Source organism: Oncorhynchus mykiss, chromosome 7 (genome assembly GCF_013265735.2).
Source record: "Oncorhynchus mykiss isolate Arlee chromosome 7, USDA_OmykA_1.1, whole genome shotgun sequence".
NCBI lineage: Eukaryota > Metazoa > Chordata > Actinopteri > Salmoniformes > Salmonidae > Oncorhynchus > Oncorhynchus mykiss.
Window position 1 is genome coordinate 77,887,278 of NC_048571.1, and position 21,474 is coordinate 77,908,751.

Genomic DNA, 21,474 nt, shown 5'->3' on the forward strand with positions numbered 1-21,474 from the left:
TAGATTCCAAAAGGAGTGCCTTGTGAGTCATCTGACTTCATGAACATCTTACTGAATTCAAGATACAAGCTATCGTACCCAGTTTCTCCCTCTCTCCGTCCGTCTCCCTCTCTCTGTCTCTCCGTCCGCCTCTCCGTCGGTCTCCCGCTCTCTCTTTTTTTCTCTCTGATCATGTAACTCAGTTCCCCATTGAACTGGGTTTCACCCACAGTACCTGTTCTCTGTGTCCGGGGGGCACTGCTTCCTGGTCACCTGGCACATTTTCAGGGGGATGGTCCTGGCCTCCTTCAGCTCGGTAGGGGGGGCGTCTGCGCCCTTCTGTGGCGTGGCATGGGGGGAGTCCCAGGGTAGGGGTGCACCGGGCAAGGTGTTCTTAAAGAAGGCTGACATCTCCTTGATGTATTTCACTGTGATAGGAAACAAGAGATGGGGAGAGTTGTATTAAGGAGGATTCAAATTGAGAGGGAGAAGGAAGGTATGTAAGGTATCATATCAGGTGAATTGGAAGCAGTGAGAGTAAGAACAACTATTGTGACTTTGATACTATAAGGGTCGGTTTCCTAGACACAGATTAAGCCTGTAAACCAAGACTAAAAATCTCCATTGAGAATCATTTTTAATTCAGAACTACGCCTGATTCGTGTCCGGCAAACCACCCCTCAATGTTTAGCTAATGGAGTGTACTTTAGAAGGTTAATTAGTCAAATGAACTTGGAGTTTGGAGTATAGCCTGGGATCTTATCAATGTTGTGAACTTCATAAGTATTCTCTTTCACTGCTGTGAATTGTGAAGTCACTGAGTCAAATCCAGATCCTCTGCTCACCACGCATCCCTTCTCTCTTACATGGCCTATTCCTACACATGGCCCCCTATTCCTACACATGGCCCCCTATTCCTACACATGGCCTCCTATTCCTACACATGGCCTCCTATTCCTACACATGGCCTCCTATTCCTACACATGGCCCCCTATTCCTACACATGGCCCCCTATTCCTACACATGGATTTTATAACACATTTCATGCAATTCCACACATTCTGCCATAGAACGCAGATAAATGTTTTTAATATGATATCTGAGTGAAACTAACAACAATCAGTGGACCATGATTACTAAGTTTAGATAGCTGGCCGCTAGACTAACACCAATCTAAAAAAGGTTTGCTGACATGGGCTAATTGACTGACTTTCAGTGACTGACATGATGCACAACCAAATGTAGAAATTGGACCTTGTGTATTCTTCTATTCAATAGTAATTTGAGACCCCGACTGAGTTGAAAAAAATATATACAAATTGATCTGATGGCTTTCAAAAGGGAGGCTGCGGGCCGTCAGTTGCCCATCCCTGCCCCGGTCGGTCAGTCAGCAAGTCAGTCAGTGTCAGTGAGTCAGTCAGTGAGTCAGTCAGCGAGTCAGTCAGCGTCAGTGAGTCAGTCAGTGTCAGTGAGTCAGTCAGTGAGTCAGTGAAAGTGAGTCAGTGAAAGTGAGTCAGAGAAAGTGAGTCAGTGAGCGTCAGTGAGTCAGTCAGCGTCAGTGAGTCAGTCAGCGAGTCAGTCAGCGTCAGTGAGTCAGTCAGCGTCAGTGAGTCAGTCAGCGTCAGTGAGTCAGTCAGTCAGCCAGTGTTGATGAGTCAGTGAGTCAGTCAGCGAGTCAGTCAGTCAGTGATTCAGTCAGTCAGTGATTCAGTCAGTGATTCAGTCAGTCAGTGATTCAATCAGTCAGTGACTCAGCGTCAGCCAGTGAGTCAGTGTGTCAGTCAGTGAGTCAGTCAGTGTGTCAGTCAGTGAGTCAGTCATTCAATCAGTGAGTCAGTCTCTCACCCAGACCCCAGTCAGCATTATTCTCACTCACTCACTCACTCACTCACTCATGTTTGTCCATTAAGATTTGGTATAGGGTTAAAACACGTGACTCTCGGAGCCGGAGACTCCTAGTAAAACCAAGCCTACTGGATGGTAATAGCGCTTACCGTTGCCCCTAGTGGCTGTTTGTCAAGTCATCTCCCGATGTCCTACTTCGCAGTGGATCTTGCACGACCCGGCTGCTGTCTCTGTGGTCTCAAACACGCTGGTTTAACACCCCTCACACTTGCAAAAGCCCACAAACATGGTTGACTGGGCAACACTTTCACACAACAAACTCTGACCTACACATACGCACATACACACACACACACACGCACACACACACACACACACAAGCACCTGATAGCCCTCCACTGTTTCAAACCTCAGTGACTCCTGGATACTTTGCTTCTACAGTTGAAGTCGGAAGTTTACATACACTTAGGTTGGAGTCATTAAAACTTGTTTTTCAATCAATTTTTCCAACAATTGTTTAATGACAGATTATTTAACTTATAATTCACTGTATCACAATTGCAGTGGGTCAGAAGTTTACATAAACTAAGTTGACTGTGCCTTTAAACAGCTTGCAAAATTCCAGAAAATTATGTCATGGCTTTAGAAGCTTCTGATAAGCTAATTGACATCATTTGAGTCAATTGGAGGTGTACCTGTGGATGTAGTTCAGGGCCTACCTTCAAACTTAATTTGCTTGACATCATGGGGAAATCAAAAGAAATCCGCCAAGACCTCACAAAAATAATTGGAGACCTCCACAAGTCTGGTTCATCCTTGGGAGCAATTTCCAAATGCCTGAAGGTACCACGTTCATCTGTACAAACAATAGTACACAGGTATGAACACCATGGGACCACGCAGCCGTCATCCCACTCAGGAAGGAGACGCGTTCTGTCTCCTAGAGATGAATGTACTTTGGTGTGAAAAGTATGCAAATCAATCCCAGAACAACAGCAATGTCATGCGTAGATGTAATAGGTGGCAGGGAAGTCAGGCGCAGGAGAGTCAAATGGAGTGTAAAATGGAGTCTTTTAATAAAGTCCACGGAGTATGCTCCATAACACTAAATGTACATAAACATGGGTACAAGGACCCGACGCACACCTATACAACAATCACACTACACTGACAATAAAACAATCTCTGACAAAGACATGAGGGGAAACAGAGGGTTAAATACACAACAGGTAATGAATGGGATTGAAAACAGGTGTATGGGAAGACAAGACAAAACCAATGGAAAATGAAAAAAGGATCAATGATGGCTAGAAGACCGGTGACGTCGAACGCCGAGCACCGCCCGAACAAGGAGAGGCAACGACTTCGGCAGCAGTCGTGACAGTACCCCCCCCCTGACGCGCGGCTCCAGCTGCGCGTTGACACCGGCCTCGGGGACGACCCGGAAGGCGAGGTGCAGGGCGATCCGGATGGAGACGGTGGAATTCTGATAACATGGAAGGATCTAACACGTCCTCCACCGGAACCCAGCATCTCTCCTCCGGCCCGTACCCCTCCCAGTCCACGAGGTACTGAAGGCCCCTCGCCCGACGTCTCGAATCCAAAATGGATCGAACAGAGTACGCCGGAACCCCCTCGATGTCTAGAGGAGGCGGAGGAACATTACGCACTTCAGCCTCCTGGAGCGGGCCAGCCACCATCGGCCTGAGGAGAGACACATGGAACGAGGGGTTAATACGGTAATGAGTGGGTAGTTGTAACCTATAACATACCTCGTTCACTCTCCTCAGGACTTTAAACGGCCCCACAAACCGCGGACCCAGCTTCCGGCAGAGAAGGCGAAGGGGCAGGTTTCGGGTCGAGAGCCAGACCCTGTCCCCTGGTGCGAACACTGGGGCCTCACTGCGGCGACGGTCTGCGCCAATTTTCTGGCGCCTTATGGCACGCTGAAGGTGGACGTGGGCTGCCTCCCAGGTCTCCTCAGCGTGCCGAAACCAATTGTCCACCGCAGGGGCCTCGGTCTGGCTCTGATGCCAAGGAGCCAGAACCGGCTGATACCCTAATACACATTGAAAGGGAGTAAGGTTAGTGGAGGAGTGACGTAGCGAGTTCTGAGCCATCTCTGCCCAGGGCACGAACTTCGCCCACTCCCCCGGCCGATCCTGGCAATAAGACCGCAGAAACCTACCCACATCCTGGTTAACTCTCTCCACCTGCCCATTACTCTCGGGGTGAAAACCTGAGGTAGACTAACCGAGATCCCCAGACGCTCCATGAACGCCTTCCAGACCCTTGATGTGAACTGGGGACCCCGATCAGACACTATATCCTCAGGCACCCCATAGTGCCGGAAAACGTGTGTAAACAGGGCCTCTGCAGTTTGTAAGGCCGTAGGGAGACCGGGCAAAGGGAGGAGACGACAGGACTTAGAAAACCGATCCACAACGACCAGGATCGTGGTGTAACCCTGTGAAGGTGGAAGATCGGTCAAAAAATCCACCGACAGGTGTGACCACGGCCGTTGAGGAACGGGTAGAGGTTGTAGCTTACCTCTGGGCAGGTGTCTAGGAGCCTTGCACTGGGCGCACACCGAGCAGGAAGAAACATAAATCCTCACGTCCTTAGCTAAAGTGGGCCACCAGTATCTCCCGTCAAGACAGCGCATCGTCCGACCTATCCCAGGATGACCAGAGGAGGGTGACGTGTGAGCCCAATATATCAATCGGTCGCGTACAGCAGACGGAACGTACAGACGACCAGCTGGACACTCAGGGGGAGAAGGCTCTGCACGTGACGCCCGCTCTATGTCCGCGTCCAGCTCCCACACTACTGGCGCCACCAAACACGAAGCTGGGAGTATGGGAGTGGGATCCATGGACCGCTCCTCTGTGTCATACAGCCGAGACAATGCGTCTGCCTTAACGTTCTGGGAGCCTGGTCTGTAAGAAAGAGTAAACACAAAACGAGTGAAAAACATGGCCCACCTTGCCTGGCGAGGATTCAATCTCTTTGCCTGCCGGATATACTCCAGATTGCGGTGGTCAGTCCAGATGAGAAAAGGGTGTTTAGCCCCCTCAAGCCAATGCCTCCACACCTTCAAAGCTTCTACGACAGCTAACAGCTCCCGGTTCCCCACATCATAGTTTCGCTCCGCCGGGCTGAGCTTCTTAGAAAAGAAAGCACAGGGGCGAAGCTTCAGTGGCGTACCCGAACGCTGAGAGAGCACTGCTCCTATCCCAGCTTCGGATGCGTCCACCTCCACTATGAATGGCAAAGAGGGATCCGGATGAGCCAGCACAGGCGCAGAAGTAAACAGAGTCTTCAGGTGCTCAAAAGCCCTGTTCGCCTCAGCCGACCACTGCAAGCGCACCGGGCCCCCCTTTAGCAGTGAGGTAATGGGAGCTGCCACCTGACCAAAACCCCGGATAAACCTCCGGTAGTAATTGGAAAACCCAAAAAAAACGCTGCAACTCCTTTACCGTGGTTGGAGTCGGCCAATTACGCACGGCTGTAATGCGGTCGCTCTCCATCTCCACTCCTGAAGTGGAAATCCGATGCCCTAGGAAGGAGATGGATTGTTGGAAAAACAAGCATTTCTCAGACTTGACATATAGATCATGCTCCAACAGGCGACCAAGCACCCTGCGCACCAGGGACACATGCTCGGCGCGTGTAGCAGAGTATATCAGAATATCATCGATATACACCACTACACCCTGCCCGTGCAGGTCCCTGAAGATCTCATCTACAAATGATTGGAAAACTGATGGAGCATTCATCAACCCATATGGCATGACCAGGTACTCATAATGACCTGAGGTGGTGCTAAATGCCGTCTTCCACTCATCACCCTTCTTAATACGCACCAGATTGTACGCACTCCTGAGATCCAATTTTGTGAAAAAACGTGCCCCGTGCATTAACTCAATAATCGTATTGATCAGAGGTAGCGGGTAACTATATTTCACTGTGATTTTATTAAGACCTCGATAATCAACGCACGGGCGTAAACCACCATCCTTTTTTTTCACAAAAAAGAAACTCGAAGAGACGGGTGAAATGGATGGCTGAATGAACCCCTGATGCAGGGATTCAGAGATATATGTCTCCATAGCCTCCGTCTCCGCTTGCGACAGGGGATACACGTGACTCTTGGGATATGCAGCGTCTACCAGGAGATCTATCGCACAATCCCCCAGTCGATGGGGTGGTAATTGAGTCGCCTTCTTTTTACAGAAGGCGAGAGCCAAATCGGCATATTCGGGGGGAATGCGCACGGTGGAGACCTGGTCTGGACTTTCCACCGTAGTAGCACCAACGGAAACCCCTAAACACCTACCTGAGCATTCTCGCGACCACCCTGTGAGAGCCCTCTGTGGCCAAGAAACAGTGGGGTTATGACAAACTAACCAGGGTAGGCCTAGCACCACAGAATACGCAGGAGAATCAATAAGGAAAAGACTAATCTTCTCCTTGTGACCCTCCTGCGTTATCATACACAAAGGTGCGGTTACCTCCCTGATAAACCCTGACCCTAATGGTCGACTATCTAAGGCATGAATAGGGAAAGGCATATCCACAGGAACAATAGGGATCCCTAAACTATGAGCTAGACTTTTATTAATGAAATTTCCAGCCGCACCCGAATCTACTAGCGCCTTATACTGGGAATGCAGTGAAAAGTCAGGAAAAGAGACAGAGACAAACATTAGTGCAGCAGAGGGCTCTGGATGAGAATGGTGCCTACTCACCTGGGGTGACGCCAGAATGCCCTGCCTGCCCTCTCTATTCCCAGAGGAACCAACCCGGCACCGACCAGCAGTGTGCTCTCTGCGACCTTGAATGGTGCTCGAGCGGGAACCCCCTCCGGTCTCCCTGCGCACCATCCCTCCCAATTCCATAGGTTCGGGAGAGAGGGTGCGGGAGGATGGAACAACCAGACCCCGATCTAGACGTCCACGAGTAGCCAGCATGTTGTCCAGCCTGATGGACATGTCCACCAGCTGGTCGAAGGTGAGGGTGGTGTCTCTACAGGCCAGCTCCCGACGGACGTCCTCGCGTAGACTACAACGGTAATGGTCGATCAGGGCCCTGTCGCTCCATCCAGCGCCGGCAGCCAAGGTCCTAAACTCCAAGGCAAAATCCTGTGCACTCCTCGTCTCCTGCCTCAGATGATAGAGAAGCTCACCCGCTGCTTTGCCTTCAGGTGGGTGATCGAATACTATCCGGAATTGGCGGGTGAACTCCTCAAAATGGTCCAGCGCCACAACCTCCCTACTACACACAGCGCTGGCCCATTCCAGGGCTTTCCCGGTGAGGCATGAGACGAGGGCGTAACTCTTCTCACGGTCAGATGGTACTGGGGAGGCCGTGGCTAGATACAAGTTCAGTTTAAGGAGGAAACCCTGGCAGCCGGCAGTATCTCCGTTGTATCCCGTAGGTAGGGATAAATGGATCCTCGATTCCGGAGAGGAAAAATCGTTCACGGGAGATTCCGGTTGTGGTGGTGGTGGCGCTGGAGAAACTCCCTGTCTCTCCCAGCGATCCATTTTCATGGCAATGTGATCCATGACGGAGCTGATAACGTCAATCTCCCTAGCTTGTTCCTGAACGCGTTCCTCCAGCTCCATGGGCATAGTGTCCTCTCCTGCTGACTTCATATATTTGGTCAGAGATTCTATCATGCGTAGATGTAATAGGTGGCAGGGAAGTCAGGCGCAGGAGAGTCAAATGGAGTGTAAAATGGAGTCTTTTAATAAAGTCCACGGAGTATGCTCCATAACACTAAATGTACATAAACATGGGTACAAGGACCCGACGCACACCTATACAACAATCACACTACACTGACAATAAAACAATCTCTGACAAAGACATGAGGGGAAACAGAGGGTTAAATACACAACAGGTAATGAATGGGATTGAAAACAGGTGTATGGGAAGACAAGACAAAACCAATGGAAAATGAAAAAAGGATCAATGATGGCTAGAAGACCGGTGACGTCGAACGCCGAGCACCGCCCGAACAAGGAGAGGCAACGACTTCGGCAGCAGTCGTGACAGTACCCCCCCCCTGACGCGCGGCTCCAGCTGCGCGTTGACACCGGCCTCGGGGACGACCCGGAAGGCGAGGTGCAGGGCGATCCGGATGGAGACGGTGGAATTCTGATAACATGGAAGGATCTAACACGTCCTCCACCGGAACCCAGCATCTCTCCTCCGGCCCGTACCCCTCCCAGTCCACGAGGTACTGAAGGCCCCTCGCCCGACGTCTCGAATCCAAAATGGATCGAACAGAGTACGCCGGAACCCCCTCGATGTCTAGAGGAGGCGGAGGAACATTACGCACTTCAGCCTCCTGGAGCGGGCCAGCCACCATCGGCCTGAGGAGAGACACATGGAACGAGGGGTTAATACGGTAATGAGTGGGTAGTTGTAACCTATAACATACCTCGTTCACTCTCCTCAGGACTTTAAACGGCCCCACAAACCGCGGACCCAGCTTCCGGCAGAGAAGGCGAAGGGGCAGGTTTCGGGTCGAGAGCCAGACCCTGTCCCCTGGTGCGAACACTGGGGCCTCACTGCGGCGACGGTCTGCGCCAATTTTCTGGCGCCTTATGGCACGCTGAAGGTGGACGTGGGCTGCCTCCCAGGTCTCCTCAGCGTGCCGAAACCAATTGTCCACCGCAGGGGCCTCGGTCTGGCTCTGATGCCAAGGAGCCAGAACCGGCTGATACCCTAATACACATTGAAAGGGAGTAAGGTTAGTGGAGGAGTGACGTAGCGAGTTCTGAGCCATCTCTGCCCAGGGCACGAACTTCGCCCACTCCCCCGGCCGATCCTGGCAATAAGACCGCAGAAACCTACCCACATCCTGGTTAACTCTCTCCACCTGCCCATTACTCTCGGGGTGAAAACCTGAGGTAGACTAACCGAGATCCCCAGACGCTCCATGAACGCCTTCCAGACCCTTGATGTGAACTGGGGACCCCGATCAGACACTATATCCTCAGGCACCCCATAGTGCCGGAAAACGTGTGTAAACAGGGCCTCTGCAGTTTGTAAGGCCGTAGGGAGACCGGGCAAAGGGAGGAGACGACAGGACTTAGAAAACCGATCCACAACGACCAGGATCGTGGTGTAACCCTGTGAAGGTGGAAGATCGGTCAAAAAATCCACCGACAGGTGTGACCACGGCCGTTGAGGAACGGGTAGAGGTTGTAGCTTACCTCTGGGCAGGTGTCTAGGAGCCTTGCACTGGGCGCACACCGAGCAGGAAGAAACATAAATCCTCACGTCCTTAGCTAAAGTGGGCCACCAGTATCTCCCGTCAAGACAGCGCATCGTCCGACCTATCCCAGGATGACCAGAGGAGGGTGACGTGTGAGCCCAATATATCAATCGGTCGCGTACAGCAGACGGAACGTACAGACGACCAGCTGGACACTCAGGGGGAGAAGGCTCTGCACGTGACGCCCGCTCTATGTCCGCGTCCAGCTCCCACACTACTGGCGCCACCAAACACGAAGCTGGGAGTATGGGAGTGGGATCCATGGACCGCTCCTCTGTGTCATACAGCCGAGACAATGCGTCTGCCTTAACGTTCTGGGAGCCTGGTCTGTAAGAAAGAGTAAACACAAAACGAGTGAAAAACATGGCCCACCTTGCCTGGCGAGGATTCAATCTCTTTGCCTGCCGGATATACTCCAGATTGCGGTGGTCAGTCCAGATGAGAAAAGGGTGTTTAGCCCCCTCAAGCCAATGCCTCCACACCTTCAAAGCTTCTACGACAGCTAACAGCTCCCGGTTCCCCACATCATAGTTTCGCTCCGCCGGGCTGAGCTTCTTAGAAAAGAAAGCACAGGGGCGAAGCTTCAGTGGCGTACCCGAACGCTGAGAGAGCACTGCTCCTATCCCAGCTTCGGATGCGTCCACCTCCACTATGAATGGCAAAGAGGGATCCGGATGAGCCAGCACAGGCGCAGAAGTAAACAGAGTCTTCAGGTGCTCAAAAGCCCTGTTCGCCTCAGCCGACCACTGCAAGCGCACCGGGCCCCCCTTTAGCAGTGAGGTAATGGGAGCTGCCACCTGACCAAAACCCCGGATAAACCTCCGGTAGTAATTGGAAAACCCAAAAAAAACGCTGCAACTCCTTTACCGTGGTTGGAGTCGGCCAATTACGCACGGCTGTAATGCGGTCGCTCTCCATCTCCACTCCTGAAGTGGAAATCCGATGCCCTAGGAAGGAGATGGATTGTTGGAAAAACAAGCATTTCTCAGACTTGACATATAGATCATGCTCCAACAGGCGACCAAGCACCCTGCGCACCAGGGACACATGCTCGGCGCGTGTAGCAGAGTATATCAGAATATCATCGATATACACCACTACACCCTGCCCGTGCAGGTCCCTGAAGATCTCATCTACAAATGATTGGAAAACTGATGGAGCATTCATCAACCCATATGGCATGACCAGGTACTCATAATGACCTGAGGTGGTGCTAAATGCCGTCTTCCACTCATCACCCTTCTTAATACGCACCAGATTGTACGCACTCCTGAGATCCAATTTTGTGAAAAAACGTGCCCCGTGCATTAACTCAATAATCGTATTGATCAGAGGTAGCGGGTAACTATATTTCACTGTGATTTTATTAAGACCTCGATAATCAACGCACGGGCGTAAACCACCATCCTTTTTTTTCACAAAAAAGAAACTCGAAGAGACGGGTGAAATGGATGGCTGAATGAACCCCTGATGCAGGGATTCAGAGATATATGTCTCCATAGCCTCCGTCTCCGCTTGCGACAGGGGATACACGTGACTCTTGGGATATGCAGCGTCTACCAGGAGATCTATCGCACAATCCCCCAGTCGATGGGGTGGTAATTGAGTCGCCTTCTTTTTACAGAAGGCGAGAGCCAAATCGGCATATTCGGGGGGAATGCGCACGGTGGAGACCTGGTCTGGACTTTCCACCGTAGTAGCACCAACGGAAACCCCTAAACACCTACCTGAGCATTCTCGCGACCACCCTGTGAGAGCCCTCTGTGGCCAAGAAACAGTGGGGTTATGACAAACTAACCAGGGTAGGCCTAGCACCACAGAATACGCAGGAGAATCAATAAGGAAAAGACTAATCTTCTCCTTGTGACCCTCCTGCGTTATCATACACAAAGGTGCGGTTACCTCCCTGATAAACCCTGACCCTAATGGTCGACTATCTAAGGCATGAATAGGGAAAGGCATATCCACAGGAACAATAGGGATCCCTAAACTATGAGCTAGACTTTTATTAATGAAATTTCCAGCCGCACCCGAATCTACTAGCGCCTTATACTGGGAATGCAGTGAAAAGTCAGGAAAAGAGACAGAGACAAACATTAGTGCAGCAGAGGGCTCTGGATGAGAATGGTGCCTACTCACCTGGGGTGACGCCAGAATGCCCTGCCTGCCCTCTCTATTCCCAGAGGAACCAACCCGGCACCGACCAGCAGTGTGCTCTCTGCGACCTTGAATGGTGCTCGAGCGGGAACCCCCTCCGGTCTCCCTGCGCACCATCCCTCCCAATTCCATAGGTTCGGGAGAGAGGGTGCGGGAGGATGGAACAACCAGACCCCGATCTAGACGTCCACGAGTAGCCAGCATGTTGTCCAGCCTGATGGACATGTCCACCAGCTGGTCGAAGGTGAGGGTGGTGTCTCTACAGGCCAGCTCCCGACGGACGTCCTCGCGTAGACTACAACGGTAATGGTCGATCAGGGCCCTGTCGCTCCATCCAGCGCCGGCAGCCAAGGTCCTAAACTCCAAGGCAAAATCCTGTGCACTCCTCGTCTCCTGCCTCAGATGATAGAGAAGCTCACCCGCTGCTTTGCCTTCAGGTGGGTGATCGAATACTATCCGGAATTGGCGGGTGAACTCCTCAAAATGGTCCAGCGCCACAACCTCCCTACTACACACAGCGCTGGCCCATTCCAGGGCTTTCCCGGTGAGGCATGAGACGAGGGCGTAACTCTTCTCACGGTCAGATGGTACTGGGGAGGCCGTGGCTAGATACAAGTTCAGTTTAAGGAGGAAACCCTGGCAGCCGGCAGTATCTCCGTTGTATCCCGTAGGTAGGGATAAATGGATCCTCGATTCCGGAGAGGAAAAATCGTTCACGGGAGATTCCGGTTGTGGTGGTGGTGGCGCTGGAGAAACTCCCTGTCTCTCCCAGCGATCCATTTTCATGGCAATGTGATCCATGACGGAGCTGATAACGTCAATCTCCCTAGCTTGTTCCTGAACGCGTTCCTCCAGCTCCATGGGCATAGTGTCCTCTCCTGCTGACTTCATATATTTGGTCAGAGATTCTATCATGCGTAGATGTAATAGGTGGCAGGGAAGTCAGGCGCAGGAGAGTCAAATGGAGTGTAAAATGGAGTCTTTTAATAAAGTCCACGGAGTATGCTCCATAACACTAAATGTACATAAACATGGGTACAAGGACCCGACGCACACCTATACAACAATCACACTACACTGACAATAAAACAATCTCTGACAAAGACATGAGGGGAAACAGAGGGTTAAATACACAACAGGTAATGAATGGGATTGAAAACAGGTGTATGGGAAGACAAGACAAAACCAATGGAAAATGAAAAAAGGATCAATGATGGCTAGAAGACCGGTGACGTCGAACGCCGAGCACCGCCCGAACAAGGAGAGGCAACGACTTCGGCAGCAGTCGTGACAAGCAAAGGACCTTGTGAAGACGCTGGAGGAAAAACAGCCATAAAAAAAACAGACTACAGTTTGCAACTGCAAATGGGGACAAAGATCATACTTTTTGGAGAAATGTCCTCTGGTCTGATGAAACAAAAATAGAATTGTTTGGTAGAGGTCGATCGATATATCGGAATGGCCGATTAATTAGGGCTGATTTCAAGTTTTCATAACAATCGTAAACCTTTATTGAATCTTTATTTAACGAGGCAAGTCAGTTAACAACACATTCTTATTTTCAATGACGGCCTGGGTTAACTGCCTTGTTCAGGGGCAGAACGACAGATTCAATCTTGCAACCTTACGGTTAACTAGTCCAAAGCTCTAACCACCTGCCTCACGGGGAGACCGCCTGTTACGCAAATGCAGTAAGAGGCCAAGGTAAGTTGCTAGCTAGCATTAAACTTAATCAATCATAATCACTAGTTATAACTAACTACACATGGTTGATGATATTACTAGTTTATCTAGAGTGTCCTGCGTTGCATATAATCGATGCAGTGCCCATTCGCAAAAAAGGACTGTCGTTGCTCCAACGTGTACCTAACCATAAACATCAATGCCTTTCTTGAAATCAATACACAGAAGTATATATTTTTAAACCTGCATATTTAGCTAAAAGAAATCCAGGTTAGCAGGCAATATTAACCAGGTGAAATTGTGTCACTTCTCTTGCGTTCATTGCACGCAGAGTCAGGGTATATGCAACAGTTTGAGCTGCCTGGCTCATTGCGAACTAATTTGCCAGAATTTTACATAATTATGACATAACATTGAAGGTTGTGCAATGTAACAGGAATATTTAGACTGATGGATGCCACCCATTAGATAAAATATGGAACGGTTCCGTATTTCACTGAACGAATGAACGTCTTGTTTCCGGATTCGACCATATTAATGACCTAAGGCTCGCATTTCTGTGTGTTATTATGTTATAATTAAGTCTATGATTTGATAGAGCAGTCTGACTGAGCGATGGTAGGCACCAGCAGGCTCATTAGCATTCATTCAAACAGCACTTTGGTGCGTTTTGCCAGCAGCTCTGCTATTTATGACTTCAAGCCTAGATTAGGCTGGTGTAACGATGTGATGTGAAATGGCTAGCTAGTTAGCGGGGTGCGCGCTAATAGCGTTTCAAATGTCACTCGCTCTGAGACTTGGAGAAGTTGTTCCCCTTGCTCTGCATAGTTTTTCCCCTTGCTCTGCTGCTTTGAGGGTGGCTGTTGTTGTTTTGTTCCTAGTTCGAGCCCAGGTAGGAGCGAGGAGAGGGACGGAAGCTTTACTGTTACACTGGCAATACTAAAGTGCCTATAAGAACATCCAATAGTCAAAAGTTAATGAAATACAAATGGTATAGAGAGAAATAGTCCTATAATTCCTATAATAACTACAACTTAAAATTTCTTACCGGGGATTTTGAAGAGTCATGTTAAAAGGAACCACAAACTTTCATATGTTCTGAGCAAAGAACTTTAACGTTAGCTTTCTTACATGGCACATATTGCACTTTTACTTTCTTCTCCAAAACTTTGTTTTTGCATTATTTAAACCAAATTGAACATGTTTCATTATTTATTTGAGGCTAAATTGATTTTATTGATATTAAGTTAAAATAAGTGTTCGTTCAGTATTGTGGTAGTTGTCATTATTACAAATACATTTTAAAAATGGGCCGATTAATCGGTAGCGGACTTTTTTTTGTCCTCCAATAATCGGTATCGGCGTTGAAAAATCATAAAATCGGTTGACCTCTACTGTTTGGCCATAGTGACCATCGTTATGTTTGGAGGAAAAAGGGGGAGGCTTGCAAGCGAAAGAACAGATAGATAATAAACAGCGAGTAGTAACAGTGTAAAAACAAAATCAAAGGTGGGGGTGGCATTTAATTAATTGTTCAGCATGGCTTGGTGGTAGAAGCTGTTAAGGAGCCTTTTGGACTCAGGTTTAGATTCTGGTTTAGACCAGAGGATGTTACGGAGGAACCAGAGGAGCTCCATTCTGGTTTAGACCAGAGGATGTTACGGAGGAACCAGAGGAGCTCCATTCTGGTTTAGACCAGAGGACGCTACGGAAAGACCAGAGGAGCTCCATTCTGGTTTAGACCAGAGGACGCTACAGAAAGACCAGAGTAGCACCACCCGGGTATCACTGTGGGGGGAGGGGGGGGGGGGGGGTGAAGTTGTACTCTCATGGGACAACAGGGGCTTCCTCTGTCCCCCAAAATAGACCCCCTAGTCCAAGGATGGGTAACTTGGATGGGGGTGGGGGCCACAGAAAAGATCTGACCTCATCATGAGGGGTCTGCGTACTCCCCACCACATTGGGAGCAAAAATAAATTGCAACCCCCCTCTTGACAGCCAAGACACATTTTAGCTGACATGGCTAATTGAGTGACTATCAGTGACTGACAGGACCAGAGAAAACTGCTGATGCACTACCACATTTTGAGATTGCACATTTTTTATTCTACTATTCTAGCTTGCAGCAGTAAGTTGAGACCCGAACTGAGTTGAAAATTGATCCGAGGGCCTTCAAATGGGAAAACATGAAGCAGACTTAAAAACCTTCAAAAACCTACTGTACGTAAATATTGTGTGCTATAGCCTGGAGAATTAATACATGTGTCTCGATGACAACATCTTGACGCTCGTTTCCAACATTAGAGCTGTTTTCTTAGAGTTAAATCCGCTTTGTGTTTTGTTTCCTTGCCACGATACTAATGAGTATTGCGATACTGGTATTGTCAAGGCCCTATTATATACAGTATAACCCCTAGGTGCATTGTGGGTACTGAGTGAATGGACTTGGATGATAAATGAAACGGTACGTAGAGTTACATAAGTTTAGATGATATCCCAAAAAACTAGGAGCATTTTCTAGATTAATAATATGAGGTATTTTCAATTTCCATACATCACTAATGGCAAATATATAATTTAAACCGAGCAGAACAAATGGAAAGGGAAGGGAGGAGGCCATTGCTGAATAGCTTGGCGCTGTAGAGAGTGAAAGCATCCCGGGGTGGAACATATGACTAAGCTCGATTCAACCAGAGGCAAAAGATGTTTAACAGAATCCAAAAGTTTCCATGAATACCAGTTGCGGGCACATAAATAGCAGGGTTAAAATTAGCTGAGACTGTACTGTTATTACTTTAGTTTATCTGGCAGGCCAAACAAGTAGTTTTGTGTGTGTGTGTCTGTGTGTGTGTGTGTGTGTGTGTGTGTGTGTGTGTGTGTGTGTAGTTTCTTTGCTCCAATTGCAGAATCCCCCGCTAAGCTTTTCTTCGGGACTCTTCACATTTTACCCCTAAATCTAGACCATGTATTTCCTCCCCAATTCAGTTCAACACGGTTCACTTAACAGGAGGCGCTTTTTAAAAGGCACGCTAAATCACCTAATGGGCTAAAAAACACAGCCCAGCAGTCGCCACTTAAATTTCAGAAAAACTGAAAAAGATGGGGTAAACGAACCCACATCTTCCAAATCCCCCTTTGGCGTTATTAATGGGGAAGATGCTATTCTCAAAGGGGGAGAAACTATAGGGGTAAACCATGGCACGATGTGTGTCTACTGGCAACTGGGGGGTGAAGACTGGTATCGTCAGTCAGCACAGTGGTGGTCATTAGTTTCACGTCCTAATTTGGCAAACACAACTCTCCGTTGCCAAGTCAAAGACAAAAATCCTCTGTGGTCGAGCCCCCCTGCTTCCTTGTTGCCGTGGGAGCGACTGGAATTCCATTTCATTAGCTACATTGGGACATTTGAAGCATGCTGTATGCCCCAGTAGCCACTGGAATGTCCCTTTACCTCCCTCGCAAAATGTTCCTGGCAGACAAAACATAATACAGTCCCTACTCCCTAATACAGCCCAGGAATATACCAGAGACAGTACTATACCAGACACACAATACTATACCAGACACACAGTACTATACCAGACACACAGTACTATACCAGACACACAGCACTATACCAGACACACGGCTCTATACCAGACACACGGCACAATACCAGACACACGGCTCTACACCAGACACACAGCTCTACACCAGACACACAGCTCTACACCAGACACACAGCTCTACACCAGACACACAGCTCTACACCAGACACACAGCTCTACACCAGACACGCAGCTCTACACCAGACACGCAGCTCTACACCAGACACGCAGCTCTACACCAGACACGCAGCTCTACACCAGACACGCAGCTCTACACCAGACACGCAGCTCTACACCAACCACGCAGCTCTACACCAGACACGCAGCTCTACACCAGACACGCAGCGCTACACCAGACACGCAGCTCTACACCAGACACGCAGCGCTACACCAGACACGCAGCGCTACACCAGACACACAGCGCTACACCAGACACACAGCGCTACACCAGACAGACAGCACTATACCAGACACACAGCACTATACCAGACACACAGTACTATACCAGACACACAGCACTATACCAGACACACAGCGCTACACCAGACACACAGCACTATACCAGACACACAGTACTATACCAGACACACAGTACTATACCAGACACACAGTACTATACCAGACACACAGTACTATACCAGACACACAGCGCTACTAGCATTTGTTCTATTTTCTATGTGGTTATGTGTGTGTAAACAATGTGTCATAGTTGAAGTCAAGACACAATGTTGGGTTATTTTCACACAGACTTCCGTTGTTCCAGCAATAGAGTATTTATTCTCCTTTTTAACATGTGCAATGAAGTCAAAGCCACATGTGATGTGGAGTGAGTGTGTATTCCTGAACTTAATGGGGTAAGACTGATAAGAGGCAGGCCTGTAATGTGGGTCAGACTATGTGGACTGACTCACTTGGCTAGAATGGGAAAGGAAGTTAGGTATTCCCACCGCCGGACACGATTTAGATCGAAGAGGGATAGGCCAATCATCCACACAGTCCATCTCATTACAATCATCCACACAGTCCATCTCATTACAATCATCCACACAGTCCATCTCACTACAATCATCCACACAGTCCATCTCACTACAATCATCCACACAGTCCATCTCACTACAATCATCCACACAGTCTATCTCATTACAATCATCCACACAGTCCATCTCACTACAATCATCCACACAGTCCATCTCACTACAATCATCCACACAGTCCATCTCATTACAATCATCCACACAGTCCATCTCACTACAATCATCCACACAGTCCATCTCACTACAATCATCCACACAGTCCATCTCATTACAATCATCTACACAGTCCATCTCATTACAATCATCCACACAGTCCATCTCACTACAATCATCCACACAGTCCATCTCACTACAATCATCCACACAGTCCATCTCATTACAATCATCTACACAGTCCATCTCATTACAATCATCCACACAGTCCATCTCATTACAATCATCCATACAGTCCATCTCACTACAATCATCCACACAGTCCATCTCATTACAATCATCCACACAGTCCATCTCATTACAATCATCCACACAGTCCATCTCATTACAATCATCCACACAGTCCATCTCACTACAATCATCCACACAGTCCATCTCATTACAATCATCCACACAGTCCATCTCATTACAATCATCCACACAGTCCATCTCATTACAATCATCCACACAGTCCATCTCATTACAATCATCCACACAGTCATCTCACTACAATCATCCACACAGTCCATCTCACTACAATCATCCACACAGTCCATCTCATTACAATCATCCACACAGTCCATCTCACTACAATCATCCACACAGTCCATCTCATTACAATCATCTACACAGTCCATCTCATTACAATCATCCACACAGTCCATCTCACTACAATCATCCACACAGTCCATCTCACTACAATCATCCACACAGTCCATCCCATTACAATCATCTACACAGTCCATCTCATTACAATCATCCACACAGTCCATCTCATTACAATCATCCACACAGTCCATCTCATTACAATCATCCACACAGTCCATCTCACTACAATCATCCACACAGTCCATCTCATTACAATCATCCACACAGTCCATCTCATTACAATCATCCACACAGTCCATCTCATTACAATCATCCACACAGTCCATCTCATTACAATCATCCACACAGTCCATCTCACTACAATCATCCACACAGTCCATCTCATTACAATCATCCACACAGTCCATCTCATTACAATCATCCACACAGTCCATCTCATTACAATCATCCACACAGTCCATCTCATTACAATCATCCACACAGTCATCTCACTACAATCATCCACACAGTCCATCTCACTACAATCATCCACACAGTCCATCTCATTACAATCATCCACACAGTCCATCTCACTACAATCATCCACACAGTCCATCTCACTACAATCATCCACACAGTCCATCTCACTACAATCATCCACACAGTCCATCTCACTACAATCATCCACGCAGTCCATCTCACTACAATCATCCACACAGTACATCTCACTACAATCATCCACACAGTACATCTCATTACAATCATCCACACAGTCCATCTCATTACAATCATGGGCAAGAGGCTTGGTCCTAAATGGCATCCGATTCCTTATGTAGTGCACTACTTTTGACCAGGACTCATAGGGGTAGATAGTAGGGAATAGGGTGCCATTTGGGATGCGAACAGGGAGTAAATCATTCTTCATAACTAATTCAGATATACGACATAACTTAAAAACTTGATTGCTTTGCATAAAATGTCAAGTGGTAATTATATACATTTTCACCAAAGTAGAGAAAGTGAATTCAGCAGCAGAGGAGAAAATGAAGAACTCGACCAGGTTCCACTTAATCTTCCACTTTCCATTGTAGCAGTTAGTTATTACTCTTTCTTTTTTATTACCTCAGATAACCATATCAATATTTGCCTATTGCAAGTGGCCATTGCAAGGTGTAACTTCCCGGCAAAGGAATTAAATTGTTAATTTAACTCTATTTTGTTATTCAGAACTAGACACTGCTCTTTGCAGTCAAAGGTGATGTGAAAGGCAATGTAAATACTATCAATCTATGTAAACTACCTCTGGCACAATGTAAATACTATCAATCTATGTAAACTACCCCTGGCACAATGTAAATACTATCAATCTATGTAAACTACCCCTGGCACATTGTAAATACTATCAATCTATGTAAACTACCCCTGGCACAATGTAAATACTATCAATCTATGTAAACTACCCCTGGCACATTGTAAATACTATCAATCTGTGTAAACTACCCCTGGCACATTGTAAATACTATCAATCTATGTAAACTACCCCTGGCACAATGTAAATACTATCAATCTATGTAAACTACCCCTGGCACAATGTAAATACTATCAATCTATGTAAACTACCCCTGGCACATTGTAAATACTATCAATCTATGTAAACTACCCCTGGCACATTGTAAATACTATCAATCTATGTAAACTACCCCTGGCACAATGTAAATACTATCAATCTATGTAAACTACCCCTGGCACAATGTAAATACTATCAATCTGTGTAAACCACCCCTGGCACAATGTAAATACTATCAATCTATGTAAACTACCCCTGGCACAATGTAAATACTATCAATCTATGTAAACTACCTCTGGCACAATGTAAATACTATCAATCTATGTAAACTACCCCTGGCACAATGTAAATACTATCAATCTATGTAAACCACCCCTGGCACAATGTAAATACTATCAATCTATGTAAACTACCCCTGGCACAATGTAAATACTATCAATCTATGTAAACCACCCCTGGCACAATGTAAATACTATCAATCTATGTAAACTACCCCTGGCACAATGTAAATACTATCAATCTGTGTAAACCACCCCTGGCACAATGTAAATACTATCAATCTATGTAAACTACCCCTGGCACAATGTAAATACTATCAATCTGTGTAAACCACCCCTGGCACAATGTAAATACTATCAATCTATGTAAACTACCCCTGGCACAATGTAAATACTATCAATCTGTGTAAACCACCCCTGGCACAATGTAAATACTATCAATCTATGTAAACCACCCCTGGCACAATGTAAATACTATCAATCTATGTAAACCACCCCTGGTGCCAGAGGTGGTTCTTGTTGCGCCCATAGCAGGTTGCTGTGGCGAGATGGCTACAGCAATGGGCCTCTTTATACTACACTACTTTCAGGACAAACTAGGTCCAGGAGAGATACAGTACTTGTGTAGTGTAACGAGCAGGGATGCAAACTGCTGAGGGCCCAAAAAGGTTTGTTGCACTGAACCATGCCAAAAGTCCCTGCTAGGGGGAAATGCAGGTTTTTAACTAATTAAACAACAAAGAATATGATCTACATGATCAGTCTCTGTGTGTAAAAAGTGGTTCATGTAAACCTAACTCACAGATAAAACATGTAAAGAAAACAATCCAATGTTATTTGTTGCCTAGACTTTACTGCAAATGACACTCAAGTCTTGAGGAAAAACAATACACTAATATTGCAGTTGACAGTCTTTATAATAGAACACTTGTGATCACACACATCTAAATATTGCACTTGGGGAAAAAAACTTCTTAAAGTAGAACACACACACACACACACCACACACACACGTGTTACTGTCAAGTTCAACACAACAAAAACAGTATCTTCGGGCTACACTGCACATTATTATGTTGTACACTTTCTGCCTGTGGACATCTTTTCTTCAATGTGCCAGCAAAAGTGAGAAAGAGGGAAAGTGTATGGTGTTCCTTTCACCTCTATAGTGGCATCCAGCGTAAGCCAGGCCCAGCTACACTTGATCCCTGAATCCACAACAAGCAACGCCTCATTTTCACCTAATTCTCTCATTCTGAAAATTAACCACATA

At 47.5% G+C, this 21,474-nt stretch overlaps 1 protein-coding gene across 1 annotated transcript in view; it reads right to left on the reverse strand.

Moving 5' to 3' along the window:
* LOC110528541 (alpha-1-syntrophin) overlaps positions 1–21,474 on the reverse strand; it is a 73,684-nt gene that overhangs the window by 12,666 nt on the left and 39,544 nt on the right. The window contains exon 3 of the mRNA XM_021610658.2: positions 215–407. Coding sequence (XP_021466333.1) covers positions 215–407 — 193 coding nt within the window. The remainder of the gene's footprint in view (positions 1–214; positions 408–21,474) is intronic.